This window comes from Mauremys mutica, chromosome 4 (genome assembly GCF_020497125.1).
Source record: "Mauremys mutica isolate MM-2020 ecotype Southern chromosome 4, ASM2049712v1, whole genome shotgun sequence".
Classification (NCBI taxonomy): Eukaryota; Metazoa; Chordata; order Testudines; family Geoemydidae; genus Mauremys; species Mauremys mutica.
The window spans coordinates 161754515-161774741 of NC_059075.1; the positions used below are offsets into that span (position 1 = coordinate 161754515).

Sequence of the window (20227 nt, forward strand, 5' to 3'; positions counted from 1 at the left end):
CCATGGAGCTGGAGTCCAGGCTGGGGGATAATACATAGGCTGGAAAGAAATCCCGGAGCGGGATCTCCATGGAGCATGGAGTCCAGGCTGGGGGATAATACATAGGCTGGAAAGAAATCCCGGAGCGGGATCTCCATGGAGCATGGAGTCCAGGCTGGGGGATAATACATAGGCTGGAAAGAAATCCCAGAGCGGGATCTCCATGGAGCATGGAGTCCAGGAGCCGTCTGAGTAGGATCCGGGTCCAGCTGTCTGACCCGCCTCTGCGATGACATGGGGCTGGGGGGGGTGGGGGGGCTGCAGGTCCAGATCCCGTGACAGTAGAGTTGGTTCCTCCCCAGAAGTGCGCTGGGGATCTGGACCAAAGCACCAGGATGGTAACAAAACCCAGATCCGGATCCATTTGCGATCAGCGCGGGATGGTCTGCAGGAATGCACAGGGGGGGGGGGGCGGGGCGGGGACACGGATCTGGATCCCAAGGTAACCGAGGCCGCTGTGTGCTGGGATGAGACAAGACCTGGACTGGCAAATTCCTCTGCGCTGAGGGGCAGAGGCTGGAAGCAAAACCCGGATCTGGAATCCATCTCCATGGAGCCAGATTCACTGGAAGGCTGGAGGTAGGATCAGAGCAAAATCCGGATCTGGATTCCCACATTCCCCCGGCACTGGCGGGTTGGAACAACACCTGGATCTGGATCCCTCTCTCCGGAGCCGGATTCATTGCAAAGAAAGACGCCGGCTGGAACCAAGGCCCAGCTGCTCCGTCCCCCACCTGCCCTACTTCCCCGCCTCTCTCTGGGCGTCGACCTCCTGGAGCCAGGCCACCGTGCGGGCTCGGCTCTCCTCCCAGCTGTAGAGGGGCTGGTAGCCGAAGTGGCGCTGGGCCTTGTCCGTCTGCACCGTGAAGGTGGTGCTGGCCACGGCCAGGGTGTATGGGTTCAGCAGGGGGGCGTAGGAAAAGAAGGGCCGGAGAAGCCGCCGGAGGAGGTCGTTGGCCAGGGCCAGGCAGCGCAGGAGCCAGTGGGGCACGACGGGCTGGGAGCCCAGGAGGCGGAAGCCGCAGGAGGCCAGGATCTCCATGTTAAAGTCCTCGTAGCTCTTGTAGGGGGAGGCGTCGTAGCAGAAGTAGACCTGGCCCCCGATGGCCGCCGGGGCCTCCTGCATCTGCCGCGCCACCAGCACGTGCATCCAGGCCACGTTGCCTGCAGGGGAGACAAAGGGGGGGCGGGTCAAACACCCAGCCCTGATCTGCCCCAGGAGGGGGCAGCACCGCGCTCCCCTCCGCCCCCCCGCCCAAGGATAAATCTCCCCTCTTTGGCCGGGAATTCAATCCCGCATGTGAGCTGCAGCCACTAGATGGCGACATCGCTCAGACACACACACCACCCCAATCCCCTCCAGCAGGGGGCAGTGCTACACACACAATCCCGCCTCCAGACCAAGCCCCATTTTCACAGTCGCCCTGCGTCCACACGCACAAACCACACACCCTTCCCCCCCCACCAAGGAGCTGGGGGGGGGATCTGGGCTAGCAGGGGGCTGCGGGGCAGGAGTGAGGGGCGCCGGCAGGGCTGGGGGAGCAGGGGGCTGCGGGTCGGGAGTGAGGGGCGCCGGCAGGGCTGGGGGAGCAGGGGCTGCGGGTCGGAAGTGAGGGGCGCCGGCCGGGCTGGGCTAGCGGGGGCTGCGGGTCGGGAGTGAGGGGCGCCGGCCGGGCTGGGCTAGCGGGGGCTGCGGGTCGGGAGTGAGGGGCGCCGCGCTGTCACTCACCCACGTAGACCCGGCCGTGCTCGGTGCTGACGGGAATGGCCCGGAGCAGCCTGCGTCCCGTCTGCAGCCCCTTCTCGTAGAATTCCTTCATTAGCGGGTGTTTCTCCCCATAGATCCCCGTGGGGCGCAGGGCGCAGGTCACCAGCCACCGACCGCCCCCCAGCTGTGGGCAGACAGGGGGGTGAGTGCCCGGACGCCTGGGTCCCATCCCCTCACTCCCCAGGGGCTGGGTGGTCTGCGTGATGCCGTCCCGGATGCCTGGGTCCCATTCCCGATCACAATCTGTCTTCCCCTCCCCCGCCCCGTTGGCTGCAGAGTCCTTAGTGGGCTTGTCCCGGACGCCTGGGTCCCATTTCCTCCCTCCCGTGGGGGTGTGGGGCAGGGGACGCAGAGCTCTGCAGGGTTGCTCTCCCCCATCCCAGGGGCTGTGCCACGGGGCTACTTACCGGCGTCCCGTTGGCCTCGATGACCATGCGCTCGGCCTGCGCCTTGCTCAGGGGGTACGGCTGCTCGTGCTGGGCATTGTAGGCCGAGTCCTCGTTCCCCCTGCAACGGGCGAGACAGGCGCTCAGGGGCAGTGCCACTTCCTGCCCGTCTGTCCCCTTTCCAGGATCCCACCGCCCCCACCACCCCTCTGCTCTGACCGCTGGCAGTCCCCGCCCCCCCCTTAAACCCTTCTGCGATCCCACCGCCCCCACCACCCCTCTGCTCTGAGCTCTGGCAGTCCCCGCCCCCCCTTAAACCCTTCTGCGATCCCACCGCCCCCACCACCACTCTGCTCTGAGCTCTGGCAGTCCCCACCCCCCCTTAAACCCTTCTGCGATCCCACCGCCCCCACCACCCCTCTGCTCTGAGCTCTGGCAGTCCCTGCCCCCCCCTTAAACCCTTCTGCGATCCCACTGCCCCCACCACCCCTCTGCTCTGAGCTCTGGCCACCTCCCCAGCCTCTCCCCCTCCGGTATCCCCCCCCGCGCGACCCTCCCAGCCGGCTCCAAGCAAGGGAGGGATATTGGAACAACCCCCAGCCAGCGCCGGATGGAACCTGCTGTCCCCAGCCACCCACATCCGGAGGGGCCACGCTGGGGGGGGGGTGCAAGCGTCAAAACCAGGAGCACAGCTGCTCGCCACCTGAAGAGCTTCAGGGGATGAAAACAGGACCCAGGCATCCGGGATGGCAGACAGACGTAGCCCGGGCGGCGGGGGGAGGGGGGGACCCAGGCGTCCGGGACGGCAGTGAAGGGCGTCACAGCTCAACGTGCCCGCTGCCTGCAGTGTGTTTGTTTCATGTGGTGGTTGCCATGGGGCCGGGGTGGGAACCCTGAGGGAAGCCCTGGGTGGGGCTGGAAACAGCTGAAGCTGGGTGGGGGCCAGAGACCGCAGCAGGGAGGGGGGGGAGTCGTGGAATCCTAGACTCACAGGACTGGAAGGGACCTCGAGAGGTCGTCTAGCCAGGGCCCCGCACTCACGGCAGGACTAAGGGTTTGCTGCCGGTTCCCGTCTGATCCTCCCTGACAAGACACGGAGGAGGCTGAATCGAAGTGATTCGAGCACAGGAGTGACTCTGGGAAGAGTGTTGCCGTTTTCATGATGCAACAACGTGAACAATGGAATGATAAATAATAATGTGTCATAAGGTACCAAATTCTTTCCAAGATCGCTGCTTCCATCGGTCATGGGAGAAAAGGCCTGGAAATGTTCATTTTTAGGAGGGGGTTCAAGAGACTCGACATTTTAGTGAAAGGGGGTTCGCGGGTTGGTACGATTCGGGAACCACTGATCTGGCCCATCCCTGCCCGGTGTTTGTCCAACCTGCTCTTAAAAATCCCCAGTGATGGAGATTCCACAACCTCCCTGGGCAATTTATTCCAGTGCTGAACCACCCGGGCAGGTGGGAAGTTTTTCTAATGTCCAACCTCAACCGCCCTTGCTGCAGTTTAAGCCCCTTGCTGCTTGTCCTGGCCTCAGCGATTGAGAAGAACAATTCTTCCCCCTCCTCCTCGTAACAACCTTGAAAACGGTTCTCATGTCCCCTCTCAGTCTCCTCTTCCGCAGACTCAGCAAACCCAGGTGCTTTCCTCCCAGCTCCTGGTTTCCAGACCTTGAACCATTTCTGTTGCTCTTCTCTGGACTCTCTCCAATTTGTCCACATCCTGCCTGAAATGTGGGGCCCAGAACCGGACCCAACACTCCAGCTGCTTCTGGAGCAGCGCGGAGCAGAGCGGAAGAATCACTTCTCGCGTCTTGCTCACAACCCTCCTGCTGATACAGCCCAGAAGGAGGTTCGCTTGTTTTGCAACATGGTTACACTGTTGACTCATATTTACCTTGTGATCCACTATGACCCCTAGATCCCTTTCCGCAGTTCTCCTTCCTAGTCAGCCACTTCCCATTTCGTACGTGTGCAACTGATTGTTCCTTCCTAGGGATGAGGGCCTTTAACTCCTAGGACGCCTGGGTTGTGTCCCTGGCTCTAGGAGGGGAGTGGGGGCTGGTGGTTGGAGCAGGGAGGGGCTGGGAGCCAGGACTCCTGGGTTCTATCTCAGCTCTGGGAGGGGAGTGGGGGCTGGTGGTTAGAGCAGGGAGGGGCTGGGAGCCAGGACTCCTGGGTTCTCTCCCCAGCTCTGGGAGGGGAGTGGTGTCCAGTGGTTAGAGCAGAGGAAGCCAGGTACCTGTAGAAGGGATCCCCCTTGGTGTTGGGGCCTACAACCTCCATGCTGCTGGTGTAGATCAGATACTGGGTCCCATGCTCGACACAGGCGTCAATCACGTTCTTGGTCCCTGGAGGTGGGGGGAGCGGAAAACAGGGGGTTAATCAGGTATCCGAGCACCCCCGACTCTGCCTGGCGTGAGAGCCTTCTCCTCCGCAGCCCAACCCCTGCCCAGGTCCCGGAGCAGCCAGGGGAGCCGGGACTCCACGGTTCTACCCCAGCTCTGTACCTCAGTTTCCCTTCTGCACCCAAATCCTCCAGCTCTGGAATCATTCGCTGTCACTCAGAAGAGGTGGATCAGGCTCGTGTGGGGGCCAGGACGGGGCGTGTGGGGCCCCCCCCGCCCGGATTCACTCACCCACCCGGTAGCGTGACTTGTGTTTGGTAAACAGCTGGCAGAGGCGGCACCTGCTGCCGCTTCCCTCTTCAGTCCCTGGGCTGCGTGGGAGGGATTTTCCGAAGCTCAGGGCTTTTCCAGCGGAAACCTGGAAGCGGGACAGACCGTCCAGGCCAAGAGCGGCGGAGATGGCTCGGAGGAGCAGGAAAGGAGACGTTCCGAATTCCAGTCCCAGCCTCAGCCTGGAGGGGGTGGGTGTTCCCGGCTACTCCAGAGCCAGCAGGGGGCGCTAGCGGGAGCGAGGCAGGAACGCTGGCTGCCCGGCGAGAGCGCCCCCGGCCGAGCTCCCTGCAGCAAAGTGCCCCCCAGCGACGTGCTCTGCCCCAGCCCCAGCCGCTTCCCGTACCGTGAACGTTCACCTCCGTGATCTTCTCGGGCGGGACCCTGCCCCACACGTCCACCAAGCTGGCTGCGTGGATCACCACGTCCGCCCCCTGCACGGCAGCCCCAACGTCCGTGGGGCTACTGATGTCCCCCAAGATCAGGGTCACCTTCACCTTGTCTGAAACAGAGATACAGAGCCCCGGTGAGAGGGCTTGAAGTGGGGTGGGGGCTTGGAGCCAGGACTCCTGGGTTCTATCCTGCCCCTGGGATGGGAGTGGGGTCTGGTGGGTTGAAGCTAGGAGCCAGGACTCCTGGGTTCTCCCCCCAGCTCTGGGAGGGGAGTGGGGTGTGGTGGTTAGAGCAGGGGGACTAGGAGCCAGGACTCCTGGGTTCTCCCCCCAGCTCTGGGAGGGGAGTAGGGTGTGGTGGTTAGAGCAGGGGGGCTGGGAGCCAGGACTCCTGGGTTCTCCCCCCAGCTCTGGGAGGGGAGTGGGGTGTGGTAGTTAGAGCAGGGGGGGCTGGGAACCAGGACTCCTGGGTTCTCCCCCCAGCTCTGGGAGGGGAGTGGGGTGTGGTGGTTAGAGCAGGGGGGCTGGGAGCCAGGACTCCTGGGTTCTCTTCCCAGCTCTGGGAGGGGAGTGGGGTGTGGTAGTTAGAGCAGGGGGGGCTGGGAACCAGGACTCCTGGGTTCTCCCCCCAGCTCTGGCAGGGGAGTGGGGTGTGGTAGTTAGAGCAGGGGGGGCTGGGAGCCAGGACTCCTGGGTTCTCCCCCCAGCTCTGGGAGGGGAGTGGGGTGTGGTAGTTAGAGCAGGGGGGGCTGGGAGCCAGGACTCCTGGGTTCTCCCCCCAGCTCTGGGAGGGGAGTGGGGTCACTTCTTTTACTGGTATCTTGACTGTCACCGATCCTCTTTCCTGCCAGCTGGGCCGGGTGGCACCCGGCTCCCATCCAGTGTCAGGCCCGCCCCGCATTCCTGCCCGGCCCCGACCTGACCCGTGCGTGTCTCCCTCCCGGCCTTCACGGGAAGGAGCTGTTCCTCCGGGACACATTTTCCGATAGAAACCACCAGATGGAAACAGACAGTGGCACATCCTCCGGCAGAGAGAGGAGCACGCAAACACGGGAGTTTGGGGAAATGGGGGACGGGCATTTTACCTCCAGGGGGCGCTGGCTCCGATCCAGCCCCAGGGCGGGGACTGGCTGGCTCAGGGGCAGGGAATGGGGCAGGGGCCTGTCCCCTCCAGGGGGCGCTGGCTCCCATCCGGCCCCAGGGCAGGGACTGGCTGGCTCAGGGGGGTGGAGGTGGATCCGAGGCCCAGATAAAAGGTGATTTCTCAACAATATTTTCGCAGAAAAACTTGATTCCCTGATTAATTGGCTCCAGTCAGGAATCCAGTGGAAACTCTCCAGGCATCTTGAACCGGAGCCGTGATTAATTCATCCCATGGAGCAACGCAGGTTTGAAAGCCAATTTCTTCCAATGGAAGTTTCCTAATAAACAGCCCCTGCCGGTGCCCCTCACTCCCGACCCGCAGCCCCTGCTAGCCCAGCCCTGCCCCCCCAGCTCTGCCGGTGCCCCTCACTCCCGACCCGCAGCCCCTGCTAGCCCAGCCCTGGTCTGCACCCCCGTTTCTGCTGGTGCCCCCCTACCAGCTCTATCTCTGTGGACAGGGCATGGCGGGAGCAGGATTCCAGTTACAGGCCACGGCTGGGTTATGCTGGGCTGTTGACAAGGTGAACGAATCCAGGGCCCGGCCCAAGACATAAATCTCAGGGCCCAGGCAGCCGGGCCCCACCCAGCTGAGGATCTAATCAATTCTGCTCCTGCCTCCAGCTCCCTGACAGCGTCTGGGAGCCGTTCCTGTCTGGGAGCAGCTCTCAGATGGGTCAGGCACGAGGCAAGGGCTGACCACACAGCGTGGGTGCTGCTGGAAACCAAACACCCTCTCAGTCCACGTGCTCTAACCACCAGCCCTCACTCCCCTCTCAGAGCTGGGAGAGAACCCAGGAGTCCTGGCTCCCAGCCCCTCCCTGCTCTAACCACCAGCCCCCACTCCCCTCCCAGAGCCGGAGACAGAACCCAGGAGTCCTGGCTCCCAGCCCCTCCCTGCTCTACCCACTAGACCCCACTCCCCTCCCAGAGCCGGAGACAGAACCCAGGAGTCCTGGGGTCTAGTGATGAGCACTCTGGGGCTGGGAGTCAGGACTCCTGGGTTCATACCGGCACTGATGAGTAACTGACACCCCCCCGCGCCCCCTCCCCCGCAACGCACACACCACCCGGTACGTGACTTAGCGCACACAAAACACAGACACAAAGGCCCATTGTCCTGGGTTGACCCACAGAGGGAGCACTAGAGATACGGCTCTGATCCCTCCCGCAGGGGCTGGGCCCCCTCCGCTCCCCCCCCCCCCCCACCCACACAAACACACTGAGATCAGCGTCTGCATGCGACAAAACATGTTACTTCCTGGGGCGTCTGTGTGTCCACACGCACTTCCCCTGCTGGAGGGAATCGGGGCCATGTGGGAGGGAGACAAAGGGGGAATGGGCTATAATATTTGTATGACTCCCCCCCACACACACGTGCCTCAGTTTCCCTCTGTACTTTGCATGGCTGCCCGGGCCAGGGGGACCAAAGGGTTAACCCTGCTCCTGGGACGGCACAGGAGACGGGGTGGGAGGGGGAGGGGGAGGACGCCTGGCTGTCTCGGAGGCACTACGGGACGCGCTGAAACCGACCCAGATCAACAAGGGTCTGGAGAGGCAACCTCGGCGCCAAGGATCCTCAACAGCAGGACGCTCAGGCCGGGTGTGGGTGGGGGGGGGCAGGACCCTGTGGCCCCCCCAGGACCCCGCCGGGGCGGACTCGCTGGGGGAAGCGCACGGAGGGGCAGAGGATGCTGAATGCTCCAAGGTCAGACCCAGGAGGTGAAGCCGTGGGAGCTTCTTGCCCTGCAGACAGGCTGCTCCGAGGGGGAGGAGGCTCCCCAGAGTCCTGCCTGGCTTGGTGGGGAGCAGCTCCAGAGCAGCGCCCGGGGACTCCGTGGCACAACGTTTCTCAGGAAACAAGGCACAGGTGCCCGATGAAATCAGCTTTGCCTGGGACGGAGGCGATCGCTCATCCGCCGCCCAGCCAGGGAGGGCCCAGAGAGCAAATTCAGGGGGGAAAGAATCGCCCAGCCAGACCCCTTGGGGGCAGGGAGGTGGTGACAGACAGGATCCCACCGCAGCCACCATCTCCTGTTGGACTCCCCTGGGCTCAGCCTCCTGTGGTCCCCTGTGGGATCAGTGGTCAATGGTGGGACCTCCATGGGGTGGAGAGATTCTGGGATGGAGGGAAACCTGGCATGCTAATGGCCCAGAGATAGACTTATAGTGTTTGCGGGCGATCCCAAGCGGGGAGGGGTTGCAAGTGCTTTGGAGGAGAGGATGAAAATTCAAAACGATCTGGACAAAGTGGAGAAATGGTCTGAAGTCAATAGGATGAAATTCAATAAGGACAAATGCAAAGTGCTCCACTTAGGCAGGAGCAATCAGTCGCACACACACAACGGGAAATGGCTGCCTAGGAAGGAGAACCACGGGAAGGGATCTGGGGGTCACAGTGGATCACAAGCTAAATCTGAGTCAACAGTGTAACGCTGCTGCAAAACAAGCGAACAACCTTCTGGGCTGTATCAGCAGGAGCGTTGTGAGCAAGACGCGAGAAGTGATTCTTCCGCTCTGCTCAGGGGCGGCTCCAGGCACCAGCACCCCAAGCCGCGGGGGGCGCTCTGCCGGTCGCCGTGAGGGTGGCAGGCAGGCTGCCTTCGGCGGCTGCCTGCGGAGGGTCCGCTGGTCCCGCGGCTTCGGCGAACCTCCCGGAGGCAGCTGCCTGCCGGGCTTGGGGCGGCAAAATGCCTACAGCCGCCCCTGACTCTACTCTGTGCTGATCAGGCTTCAACTGGAGTCTTGTGTCCAGTTCTGGGCGCCACATTTCAGGCAGGATGTGGCCAAATTGGAGAAAGTCCAGAGAAGAGCAACAGAAATGAGGGAAGTTCTAGAACCCATGAGCCGCGAGGGAAGACTGAAAGACCTGGGTTTGTTTCGTTCGGAGAAGAGAAGCCTGAGCGGGGCCATGAGAACAGTTTCCGAGTACGTAAAGGGTTGTTACGAGGAGGAGGGAGAAGAATTGTTCTTCTCAACCTCTGAGGCCAGGACAAGAAGCAATGGGCTGAAACTGCAGCAAGGGCGGCTGAGGTGGGACATTAGGAAAAACTTCCTCACTGCCCGGGTGGTTCGGCACTGGAATAAATTGCTCAGGGAGGAAGTGGAATCTCCAGCACTGGAGATGTTAAGAGCGGGTTGGACAAAGCCCGGTCAGGGATGGTCTATAATACTCAGCCCTGCCATGAGGGCAGGGACGGGACTAGACCACCCGTCGAGGTCCCTCCCAGTCCTGTGAGTCTATGTTCCAACCCCCTCACACACTGCAGGGCCGCGGGACCCGGGAAAAGAGCCCACGGGCGGCTATTTGCCCCACCGATGGCTCAGGTCCCTGGGCAGACACAGGCCGGCTGGGGGGGGGGGGGTCCCCAGCTTGGATGCCCTCCTCGGGCAGGGCAGCGGCACTTCGAGGCACGAGTCAGGCCCCGCGGCCGCAGGCTCAAACCACGGCGGGGAGCGGAGGCGTCGCGGAAAGTGGAAACAGCTGAACTAGCAGGGAACGGCCGGTTCCTCCCCCGGCTTCGCCTCTCGCTCAGAGCGGAGGCCCCGGAGCCTCAGGCCGCCCGTCAGCGAGGCCGGCACGTGAGCGGGACCGAGCCCCTCCAGCTCGGCACGGGGCACTGAGTCACGCGGGCGTGTCTGCAGCTCCCGCCCGCCTGCCCGCGCCGGGACGGCCGAGCCCGGGGGGGAGACGCAGGGAGCGGGAGAAGCCCCAGGGAAGGCGGCGGCTGGTCACAGAGACACCTGCTCAGAGGTGACACGGCCCTGGTGGGTTCCCTTAACCAATCCCAGCCCCCCGGGGGTGGGGGGGGCGAGGACTCTGCCCTGGGGGTCCTTGCATGCACACAGCCCCGGAGGGGACCTGCCAATGCCGGGGGGCGCCCTGCACCCCCAGCCAGCAGAGCCCCAGGGACACTGCCCCTGCTCCCAAATCCTCGAGGGGTCCCTCCCTCGCCCACAGCTTAAGGGGGCGCCCTGCACCCCCTGCCAGCAGAGCCCCAGGGACACTGCCCCTGCTCCCAAATACTCAAGGGGTCCCTCCCTCGCCCACAGCTTAGGGGACGGGCACCCCCTGCCAGCTGAGCCGTGGGGGGAAGGTGAGGCCCCTGCCCCCCTCGCCGATGAAGGGAGGGGGTCATGGCAGGACCCAGCCCACTTTCACCCCCAAAGGTTTCAGGGTGGCAGACGGGTGCTAGGGGGTGGGAGGGCATGAAATCTCCCCCCCCCCCCCGCCGTACATCCGGTTAGCGTCATCTAACGGAGCAGGCCCACGGGGGGGACGGGAGCCTGCTCCGCGTGTCGGCCCCTGGGCTTCACGGATAAGAAACCGAGCTGGGAGGATCTGAAGGTGGCCAGCGGATAACGCGGGCGGGGCTGAACTCCCCCCGGACTCGGGGTAACATGCCCCTGCTTGGTTCGGCCTCCCGGGGTACAGGAGGGATGAAGGGGGATTTCCTGTAATTTTTTCCGGAATCCCACATCTGCCTCAGTTTCCCTCTGTCCTGTTCACGGCTGTCCTGGGGGGCGGGGTTGGGGGGAGGTTAACCCTGCTCCCGGAACAGCGAGGTCCGTTAAGGGACTGGTGGAGATCGACGCAGATCAACAAGGGAGGGGTCTGGAGAGACAACGCCGGCTGCAAGCCTGGTTGACTCGCCGGGCAGAGCTCAAGGGGCAAAGCGGGGTGGGGGGGTTGGAGCCCCCCAGCTCAGTCTAGGAGGTGGGGAGGGAAGGGAGGGGGTCCCTTGGGGGTCTGGGCTGCTGGCGGGGTTCCTCCAAGGGACCGTTTCCAAGGTGGAGTACGGCCCTGTGACTGTCTGGGGGCGCGCAGCCCTGCCCCCTACTGGAGGGAATCGGGGGGGGGGGGGGACGCCCCACGCCTCACCTGTCCCCAGCTGCCCCAGGGCCGGATCCAGCTGCAGATCGAAGACGCGCACCTCGGCCACGTTGGGCGACCGCTCCACCAGCATCCGCACCAGGTGGGAGCCCAGGAACCCGCAGCCGCCCGTCACCAGATAGACCTGGCGGGCCCGGCCCCACTCCATCAGGCCCTGCGGGGGGGAGAAGGGAGACAGGCCGGGGGTTAGGCCAGGGGTGTGGGTGCTGGGGGGAGCTCAGGCCGGGCCTGTGTGTGCAAGGGGGTGGATTTAACATACCAACCCTTCCTCTCTGCCCTGGACGCCTGCTTCCCGTCCCCCTCGCTCCCTGGGAGATGCGGGGCCCCCAACACTGTGGTCCCGGACTCCTGGGTCCCAGCCCTGCCACCGTCCTGAGCCCTCCCGCCCCCAAACGGCCTGGGCCAGATGTCCCCACCCAGGCCCAGACTTCATGACCCCTCTGTGGCAGGTGCCGACTCCCAGGGCTATAATTTATGGCTTTGCTACCCCGGATGCCTGGGTTCCCCCCTCGGCGTTGTGGGTTGTGGGAACCGCGAGCAGACGGGAGAGCAATTTCCTCCCTGACCTAGGGAAAGACAAAGGAAGCCTGTGTGTTTATGAGCCCGTGTCCGTGGCCAGGAAGCAAAGACGCCCTTGAATTTGCAACTGGCCAAACCATTCTCCGCATCACAATGAACAACAAACAAGGACAAGCAGCTGTGGGGCAGGGCACCTGGGGGACACAGCTGCACAGCGCCGCTGTAGGGGGACGCTAAGCTGCAGCCACTTCTGGGGCGGGGCAGCTGGGGAACAGCCGCACATAACGCCAAACGGGGACGGCTCACCTGGCGTGGAGATGCAGCCACCTTGGGGCGGGGGGAGGTAACTGTAAGGACTGGGGGGCTCAATAGGGGGCGCTCTCCCCTGGCAGAGAGGGCTGGCCCCAGTGCGGCGCTAGGGGGTGCTGTGCTGCAGGGAGCCGGGTGAAGGCTCAGTAGGGGGCGCTATCCCCTGGCACCAGGACTAGCTCCAGTGTGGCACTAGGGGGCGCTGTGCTGCAGGGAGTGGGGCAGGGGCTCAGCAGGGGGCGCTCTCCCCTGGCACCAGGGCTGGCCCCAGTGCGGCACTAGGGGGCGCTGTGCTGCAGGTACAGGGCTCAGTAGGGGGCGCTCTCCCCTGGCCCCAGTGCGGCACTAGGGGGCGCTGTGCTGCAGGTACAGGGCTCAGTAGGGGGCGCTCTCCCCTGGCCCCAGTGCGGCACTAGGGGGCGCTGTGCTGCAGGTACAGGGCTCAGTAGGGGGCGCTCCCCTGGCAGACAGGGCCAGCCCCGCTGTGGTGTCTCTCAGCTGCACGTGTTATTGTTGAGTTTTTCTATTGCTGGGGGAAGCGCACGGAGGGGCAGAGGATGCTGAATGCTCCAAGGTCAGACCCAGGAGGTGAAGCCGTGGGAGCTCCTTGCCCTGCAGACAGGCTGCTCCGAGGGGGAGGAGGCTCCCCAGAGTCCTGCCTGGCTTGGTGGGGAGCAGCTCCAGAGCAGCGCCCGGGGACCTTAACGCTACAACACGGCGGGGCCCCATTGTGCCGGGCGCTGCCCAGACCCACAGCGGGAGCCGGTCCCTGCCCCGAAGGGCTCACAGTCTAACCGGAGAAAGGCAGGAACAGTCTCCCCTTTCACAGCTGAGGCTCAGAGAGACCCAGGACTTGCGCCAGGGGCCACAGGGAGTCTATGGCAGAGCCAGGGATAGAACCCAGGAGTCCTGGCTCTCAGCCCTGCTCCAACCACTAAACCCCACTCCCCTCCCAGAGCCAGAGAGAGAAGCCAGGAGTCCGGATCACCCAGCCCAGCACCCTAAGCACAGCTCAGATCCGGTCTCGATTTCCCAGCAACAGGAAGGCCAGTAAATGAGGGAAACCTGCTTAGGAGAGGGAAATGACAGGGATCGTTTCGTGCTTCCCTGACGCAGGAGGCATTGTCCACCCCCCACTCCCCACGGAGCCCAGCCAGCCAGGGTCTGCGCTCAGGAAGTGACTGGATGCCGCATGCAGCCAACCCCATTCCCCCTTTGCGGGCAGAACCCAGGAGTCCTGGCTCCCGGCCCCACCTCTAATCCACCTCACCTCCCAGAACAAAGAATAGAACCCAGGAGTCCTGGCTCCCAGCTCATCAGTTCTAACCCACTAGACCCCCCCTGCCCTGCCCGAGCTGGGGATAGAACCCAGGAGTCCTGGCTCCTGCCCCCCCCCCCCGCTCTAACCCACTAACCTAGCACGGTGGGAAGGGCGCGCACACCTGCTCTGAGGGTTGGCAGCAGGGCACACAGCCAGCTGAGCTGTTTGAATTTAAGGGCTGCCCCCGCGTCTGTAAATCATTGCCAGGGGGTGCCCACGGATCGCCTCGCCGCGCACTCACTCAGACTTCAGGCGGTTGACAGGGAGAGATCGACCCCCTCTGGCACTTCAGGAGTCATTGCAAAGCCCTGGGGTTATGGGGGGCACCGGCACAGCTGGGGGGGGGCACTGGCAGAGCTGACAGCGGACAGGGTGGATTCTGTCCCAGATCGGCCCATGGGCCCAGCCCGGTGTCCCGTCTTCTGGAGACGGGAGAGGTTAGATCCAGCTCGTTTCACGGGCCCAGCCCGGCCGGACGTCCCCACAGCGCGCCTGCCGAACACCGGGGCTGAAATCAGCCCAGGTCGCGCCGATGCCCCAGGTGTTCGCGGGTCTGCGGCCGCCTTCCGGCGCGGAGCGAGACGCTGCCCAGCCCAGCCTTGACTCATGACCCCGGGCCGGGCCGCCGGGCGCGAGGACACGAAGAACAGACGGAGCCGATCTGGGGAGCCCTCTGGTCTTGGCAAAAATCACAGTAAACAGCACCTGAGCTCAGCTCCCGGCAGCACAGCACCCCCTAGTGCCACCCTGACCGCCAGGGGAGAGCGCCCCCTGCCGAGCCCCCTGCCGTGCCCCCTAGCGCCACCCTGACCGCCAGGGGAGAGCGCCCCCTGCCGAGCCCTCTGCCGTGCCCCCTAGCGCCACCCTGACCGCCAGGGGAGAGCGCCCCCTGCCGAGCCCTCTGCCGTGCCCCCTAGCGCCACCCTGACCGCCAGGGGAGAGCGCCCCCTGCCGAGCCCTCTGCCGTGCCCCCTAGCGCCACCCTGACCGCCAGGGGAGAGCGCCCCCTGCCGAGCCCTCTGCCGTGCCCCCTAGCGCCACCCTGACCGCCAGGGGAGAGCGCCCCCTGCCGAGCCCTCTGCCGTGCCCCCTAGCGCCACCCTGACCGCCAGGGGAGAGCGCCCCCTGCCGAGCCCTCTGCCGTGCCCCCTAGCGCCACCCTGACCGCCAGGGGAGAGCGCCCCCTGCCGAGCCCCCTGCCGTGCCCCCTAGCGCCACCCTGACCGCCAGGGGAGAGCGCCCCCTGCCGAGCCCTCTGCCGTGCCCCCTAGCGCCACCCTGACCGCCAGGGGAGAGCGCCCCCTGCCGAGCCCTCTGCCGTGCCCCCTAGCGCCACCCTGACCGCCAGGGGAGAGCGACCCCTGCCGATCCCTCTGCCGTGCCCCCTAGCGCCACCCTGACCGCCAGGGGAGAGCGCCCCCTGCCGAGCCCCCTGCCGTGCCCCCTAGCGCCACCCTGACCGCCAGGGGAGAGCGCCCCCTGCCGAGCCCTCTGCCGTGCCCCCTAGCGCCACCCTGACCGCCAGGGGAGAGCGCCCCCTGCCGAGCCCCCTGCCGTGCCCCCTAGCGCCACCCTGACCGCCAGGGGAGAGCGCCCCCCGCCGAGCCCACTGCCGTGCCCCCTCGCGCCACCCGGACCGCCAGGGGAGAGCGCCCCCTGCCGAGCCCCCTGCCGTGCCCCCTAGCGCCACCCTGACCGCCAGGGGAGAGCGCCCCCTGCCGAGCCCACTGCCGTGCCCCCTAGCGCCACCCTGACCGCCAGGGGAGAGCGCCCCCTGCCGAGCCCTCTGCCGTGCCCCCTAGCGCCACCCTGACCGCCAGGGGAGAGCGCCCCCTGCCGAGCCCCCTGCCGTGCCCCCTCGCGCCACCCTGACCGCCAGGGGAGAGCGCCCCCTGCCGAGCCCCCTGCCGTGCCCCCTAGCGCCACCCTGACCGCCAGGGGAGAGCGCCCCCTGCCGAGCCCCCTGCCGTGCCCCCTAGCGCCACCCTGACCGCCAGGGGAGAGCGCCCCCTGCCGAGCCCTCTGCCGTGCCCCCTAGCGCCACCCTGACCGCCAGGGGAGAGCGCCCCCTGCCGAGCCCTCTGCCGTGCCCCCTAGCGCCACCCTGACCGCCAGGGGAGAGCGCCCCCTGCCGAGCCCCCTGCCGTGCCCCCTAGCGCCACCCTGACCGCCAGGGGAGAGCGCCCCCTGCCGAGCCCTCTGCCGTGCCCCCTAGCGCCACCCTGACCGCCAGGGGAGAGCGCCCCCTGCCGAGCCCTCTGCCGTGCCCCCTAGCGCCACCCTGACCGCCAGGGGAGAGCGCCCCCTGCCGAGCCCTCTGCCGTGCCCCCTAGCGCCACCCTGACCGCCAGGGGAGAGCGCCCCCTGCCGAGCCCTCTGCCGTGCCCCCTAGCGCCACCCTGACCGCCAGGGGAGAGCGCCCCCTGCCGAGCCCTCTGCCGTGCCCCCTAGCGCCACCCTGACCGCCAGGGGAGAGCGCCCCCTGCCGAGCCCTCTGCCGTGCCCCCTAGCGCCACCCTGACCGCCAGGGGAGAGCGCCCCCTGCCGAGCCCTCTGCCGTGCCCCCTAGCGCCACCCTGACCGCCAGGGGAGAGCGCCCCCTGACGAGCCCTCTGCCGTGCCCCCTAGCGCCACCCTGACCGCCAGGGGAGAGCGCCCCCTGACGAGCCCTCTGCCGTGCCCCCTAGTGCCACCCTGACCGCCAGGGGAGAGCGCCCCCTGACGAGCCCTCTGCCGTGCCCCCTAGTGCCACCCTGACCGCCAGGGGAGAGCGCCCCCTGCTGAGCCCTCTGCCGTGCCCCCTAGCGCCGCCCTGGGGCCCATCCTGACCACTAGGGCTCCCATCCCGGTTAGTTTCCAGCCCACAGTTGCCGTTTTCCCATGTGGGCCCCTCCTGGTGCCCCCTCCCCCCTTTCCAGAGGCGAGTGGCCAAGGTAAAGCGGAGATAAGGGGCTAGCATGGCCCTGAGATTAGAACCAGCTCTGCCCTTGGCCCGCGGCCACCACGTAACACTGTCACGCCGGGAGCGAACCACAATCCTGGCTCTCCGCCCCCTGCTCTAACCCACAAGCCCACACTCCCCTCCCAGAGCCGGGGAGAGAACCCAGGAGCCCTGGCTCCCCGCCCGCTGCTCTAACCCACCAGCCCCCACTCCCCTTCCAGAGCTGGGGAGAGAACCCAGGAGTCCAGCTCCCAGTTGCCTCTGCTTTAACCCACCAGACCACAGTCCCCTCCCCTCCCTTCCCCTTCCCCTTCCCCGAGCTGGGGAAAGAACCCAGGAGTCCTGGCTCCCAGTTCCCCCTCGCTCAACTCACCAGACCCCACTCCCCACCCAGAGCCGGGGAGAGAACCCAGGAGTCCTGGCTCCCAGCCCCCCCTGCTCTAACCCACCAGACCCCACTCCCCTCCAGAGCTGGGGAGGGAACCCAGGAGTCCTGGCTCCTACCCTCCTGCACTCAGAACCCTGGGCCATCTGGCAGCTCGCAGAAGGTGCCCACGCTGTGCTGCCTGACCCCGGCTGAGGGATGCCCTGCAGCATGGGTGTGACCCGGTCCCATGTAAACAAGACCAGCCAGGCTAGCAGGTGCTATTACTTCAGAGCGGTGAGCCCAGCCAGGCTGGCCTAGTTCTTAGCGCAGCTCCCAGCCAGGAGCGGCGTTAACGCCAGTCCCAGAACAGGGGCCAGTCGGGCCCCTGGGTCTGGCCCGGGCTGGCAGGATGCCAGGCTGGCCCTGGCTGCAGGCTCTGAGCGGGAAGCACCTGTTCTCTCGCTAGCGGGGAGGGCGCGACGGGGTTAACTGAGCCGAGGTGGGAATGGAAAATTTCTCCCACGCTGAATTTGCTCCAGCTTCTGAGCAACTGGTGTGTGTCGTCGTCCCCCCCCCCCCCCCCCGCTGGAGATGGAACCCAGGAGTCCTGGGTCCCTCCCCCCAGCAGGGAGCTGGAGCAGGTTCCCACAGGTTCCCACGAACCGGTTGCTAAAATTAGACCCCTCCCCTGGAGACCCAGCTGTTAAAGGGCGGGGGGGGGCAGAGAACCCCGGTCCGCGGGCCGGACCGGCCTGTTGCTCCCAGGACTCCCAGCTGGGGAGACTGAGGCTCCCCCCGGCCCCTCCCCCCCCAGCTGCAGCGGGGCCAGGCACCAGCTGGGCAGCTCAGCTGAGCTCCGGCCTCGTCCTGCTGCTTTGAGCTGCTGGCAAGGTAAGGGGGGAGGGGGCTGCAAGCTCTAGGGCTGCCGGGGGGGCAAGTGGGGCAATTTGCCCCAGGCCCTGCAGGGCCCCCCGGCCCCACGGGTGTGTCTCCCCCCACCCCGGCCCTTAAATCAGAACTTTTTATAGGGAACCGGTTGTTAAGATTTTGGCAGCTCATCACTGCCTCCCCGCCGCCAACTCCAACCCGCCAGACACCACTCCCCCCCCACCCCACAGCCGGGGATGGAACCCAGGGGTCCTGGCTCCCAGCCCCCCCTGCTCTAACCCACCAGCCCCCACTCCTCTCCCCGGGCCAGGGATGGAACCCAGGGGTCCTGGCTCCCAGCCCCCCCTGCTCTAACCCACCAGCCCCCACTCCCCTCCCAGAGCTGGGATAGAACCCAGGAGTCCTGGCTCCCAGCCCCCCCTGCTCTAACCCACCAGCCCCCACTCCCCTCCCAGAGCTGGGGAGAGAACCCAGGAGTCCTGGCTCCCAGCCCTCCCTGCTCTAACCCACCAGCCCCCACTCCCCTCCCAGAGCTGGGGAGAGAACCCAGGAGTCCTGGCTCCCAGCCCTCCCTGCTCTAACCACCAGCCCCCACTCCCCTCGCAGAACTGGGGAGAGAACCCAGGAGTCCTGGCTCCCAGCCCTCCCTGCTCTAACCACTAGCCCCCACTCCCCTCCCAGAGCTGGGGAGAGAACCCAGGAGTCCTGGCTCCCAGCCCTCCCTGCTCTAACCACTAGCCCCCACTCCCCTCCCAGAGCTGGGGAGAGAACCCAGGAGTCCTGGCTCCCAGCCCTAACCCACTAGACTCATCCCCCAGGACCCAACAGGGAACCCAGGAGTCCGGGAAGCGCCCAGCCGCGCGCTCTGTGCCGTGCGCAGGTGCCCCGCAGTGCCGCGGGGTGGGGGGCGGTACCTGATCGGGCCTGGGCTCCCCGGACTCCGGGGTTCCCGGCTGGCCGCTGCTGCGTCCTTGCTCCTGTGACATCCTCCGGCTCTGCGCCCCTCCATGGTGCCGCCTGGGTATGTACAAGACAGCTGTCGCCCCGCCCCCCGCCGGCGGGTCCTAGCGCCCGCCTCCAGCGCCGGACGCCAGGGTTCTCTCCCCAGCTGGGGGGGAGGGGAGGGAGCCAGGACTCCTGGGTTCTCTACCCAACCCTGGGAGGGGAGGGGGGAGCCAGGACTCCTGGGTTTTCACCCCAGCCCTGGGGGGTATGGAGTGGGGGTTTAGGAGCCAGGACTCCTGGGTTCTCTACCCAACCCTGGGAGGGGAGGGGGGTATGGAGGGGGGAGAGCCAGGACTCCTGGGTTCTCCCCCCAGTTCTAGGACAGGAGGGGGGTACAGAGCGGAGGGGGGGGAGCTGGGAACCAGGACTCCTGGGTTCTCCCCTAGCTCCGGGAGGGGAGTGGAGCCTAGTGGGTTAGACAAGGGGGTGGGGCTGAGAGCCAGGACTCCTGGGTTCTTGCCCCAGCTCGGGAGAGAGGGGTACAGAGAGGGGTGTGGGGGCTGGGAGCCAGGACTCCTGGGTTCTCTCCCCAACTCGGGGGTGGAGGGTACAGAGAGGGGTACGGAGGTGGGGCCTGGGAGCCAGGATTCCTGGTTCTCTCCCCAGCTGTGGGAGGGAAGTGGGATCTAATGGGCAGAGCAAGGCGCGGAGGGGTGGGGGGAGGGAGCCAGGACTCCTGGGTTCTATTCCCCTTTCTCCCTGGATTCTGTAAGTGCTCACGGGGCAGCCCCAGCATCTCCCACCTCGAAGCGATTTCAGTCCCGGGGCGGGGACGGGGGGAGGCAGCAAGACCCCCCCCAGGGCACCCCCGCCGAGCCGCCACCCCCTAGTGGGGCAGGGCCCCCGTGTCCCAGGCCCCACTCCCCGAGCCCGCCCCCTGGAGGGGGAAGGTCTCTTGCCCCATGTGGGGTGCACAGGCTGGGGGGGGGGTGCACAGGCTGGGGGGGGGGAAACACCACGTGCCGGGGCAACCGGACCCATTCAAGTTCCAGGCTGGGATCGCCTGTCCCCCCCCCCCCCCCACTACCTCTTTCGGCCCCGTGACTGACAGGTCCTTTTTCCGCTCTGCAGAACCACTTCCCCATTCCCAGCACCTCACCGGATCTGGGGCGGGGGGGGGGGGGCGGCTGCGCCCCCCTCCTTCCCCCACCTGCCCCAGAGGTTCCTAGAAATGCACCGAGCGCCCCCTTGTGGCCAATGCGCAGCAGCCCAGCGGTGGCACTTAACGGGATTTAAAATAAAGGGGGGGGGGCTGAGTGGGGTTAAGTGTAGGGAGGGGAGGAAGAACCCAGGAGTCCTGGCTCCCAGCCCCCCCTGCTCTAACCCACTAGACCCCCTCCCCTCCCAGAGCTGGGGATAGAACCCAGGTGTCCTGGCTCCCAGCCCCCCCTGCTTTAACCCACTAGACCCCCTCCCCTCCCAGAGCTGGGGATAGAACCCAGGAGTCCTGGCTCCCAGCCCCCCCCAACTCTAACCACTAGACCCCCTCCCCTCCCAGAGCTGGGGATAGAACCCAGGTGTCCTGGCTCCCAGCCCCCCCCCCCCCCCCGCTAGGAGGCTATTCGTTGGTGGCAGCAC

General features: G+C 66.2%; 1 protein-coding gene across 1 annotated transcript; it reads right to left on the reverse strand.

Annotated features, from left to right (window-relative positions):
* Positions 1–260: 260 nt before the first annotated feature.
* Positions 261–18686, reverse strand: LOC123369771 (3 beta-hydroxysteroid dehydrogenase type 7-like). Its single transcript, XM_045015718.1, has 7 exons — positions 18559–18686; positions 11288–11453; positions 5220–5375; positions 4438–4546; positions 2215–2314; positions 1769–1931; positions 261–1203 (listed from the first exon to the last, which is right to left on the reverse strand). The coding sequence occupies exons 1-7, from the start codon at positions 18628–18630 to the stop codon at positions 779–781; spliced, it is 1191 nt and encodes a 396-aa protein (XP_044871653.1). The 5' UTR covers positions 18631–18686; the 3' UTR covers positions 261–778.
* Positions 18687–20227: the final 1541 nt, after the last annotated feature.

What these genes read in the sequence shown, in the direction of transcription:
- LOC123369771 (XM_045015718.1), bottom strand. Translation starts at nt 18,630, where the DNA reads ATGTCACAGGAGCAAGGACGCAGCAGCGGCCAGCCGGGAACCCCGGAG. An exon ending in GGGAGCCCAGGCCCGATCAG is followed by an intron (nt 11,454 to 18,558) that starts GTACCGCCCCCC and finishes TCCCCCCCGCAG; the next exon opens with GGCCTGATGGAGTGGGGCCG. An exon ending in CCTGGGGCAGCTGGGGACAG is followed by an intron (nt 5,376 to 11,287) that starts GTGAGGCGTGGG and finishes TCTCTGTTTCAG; the next exon opens with ACAAGGTGAAGGTGACCCTG.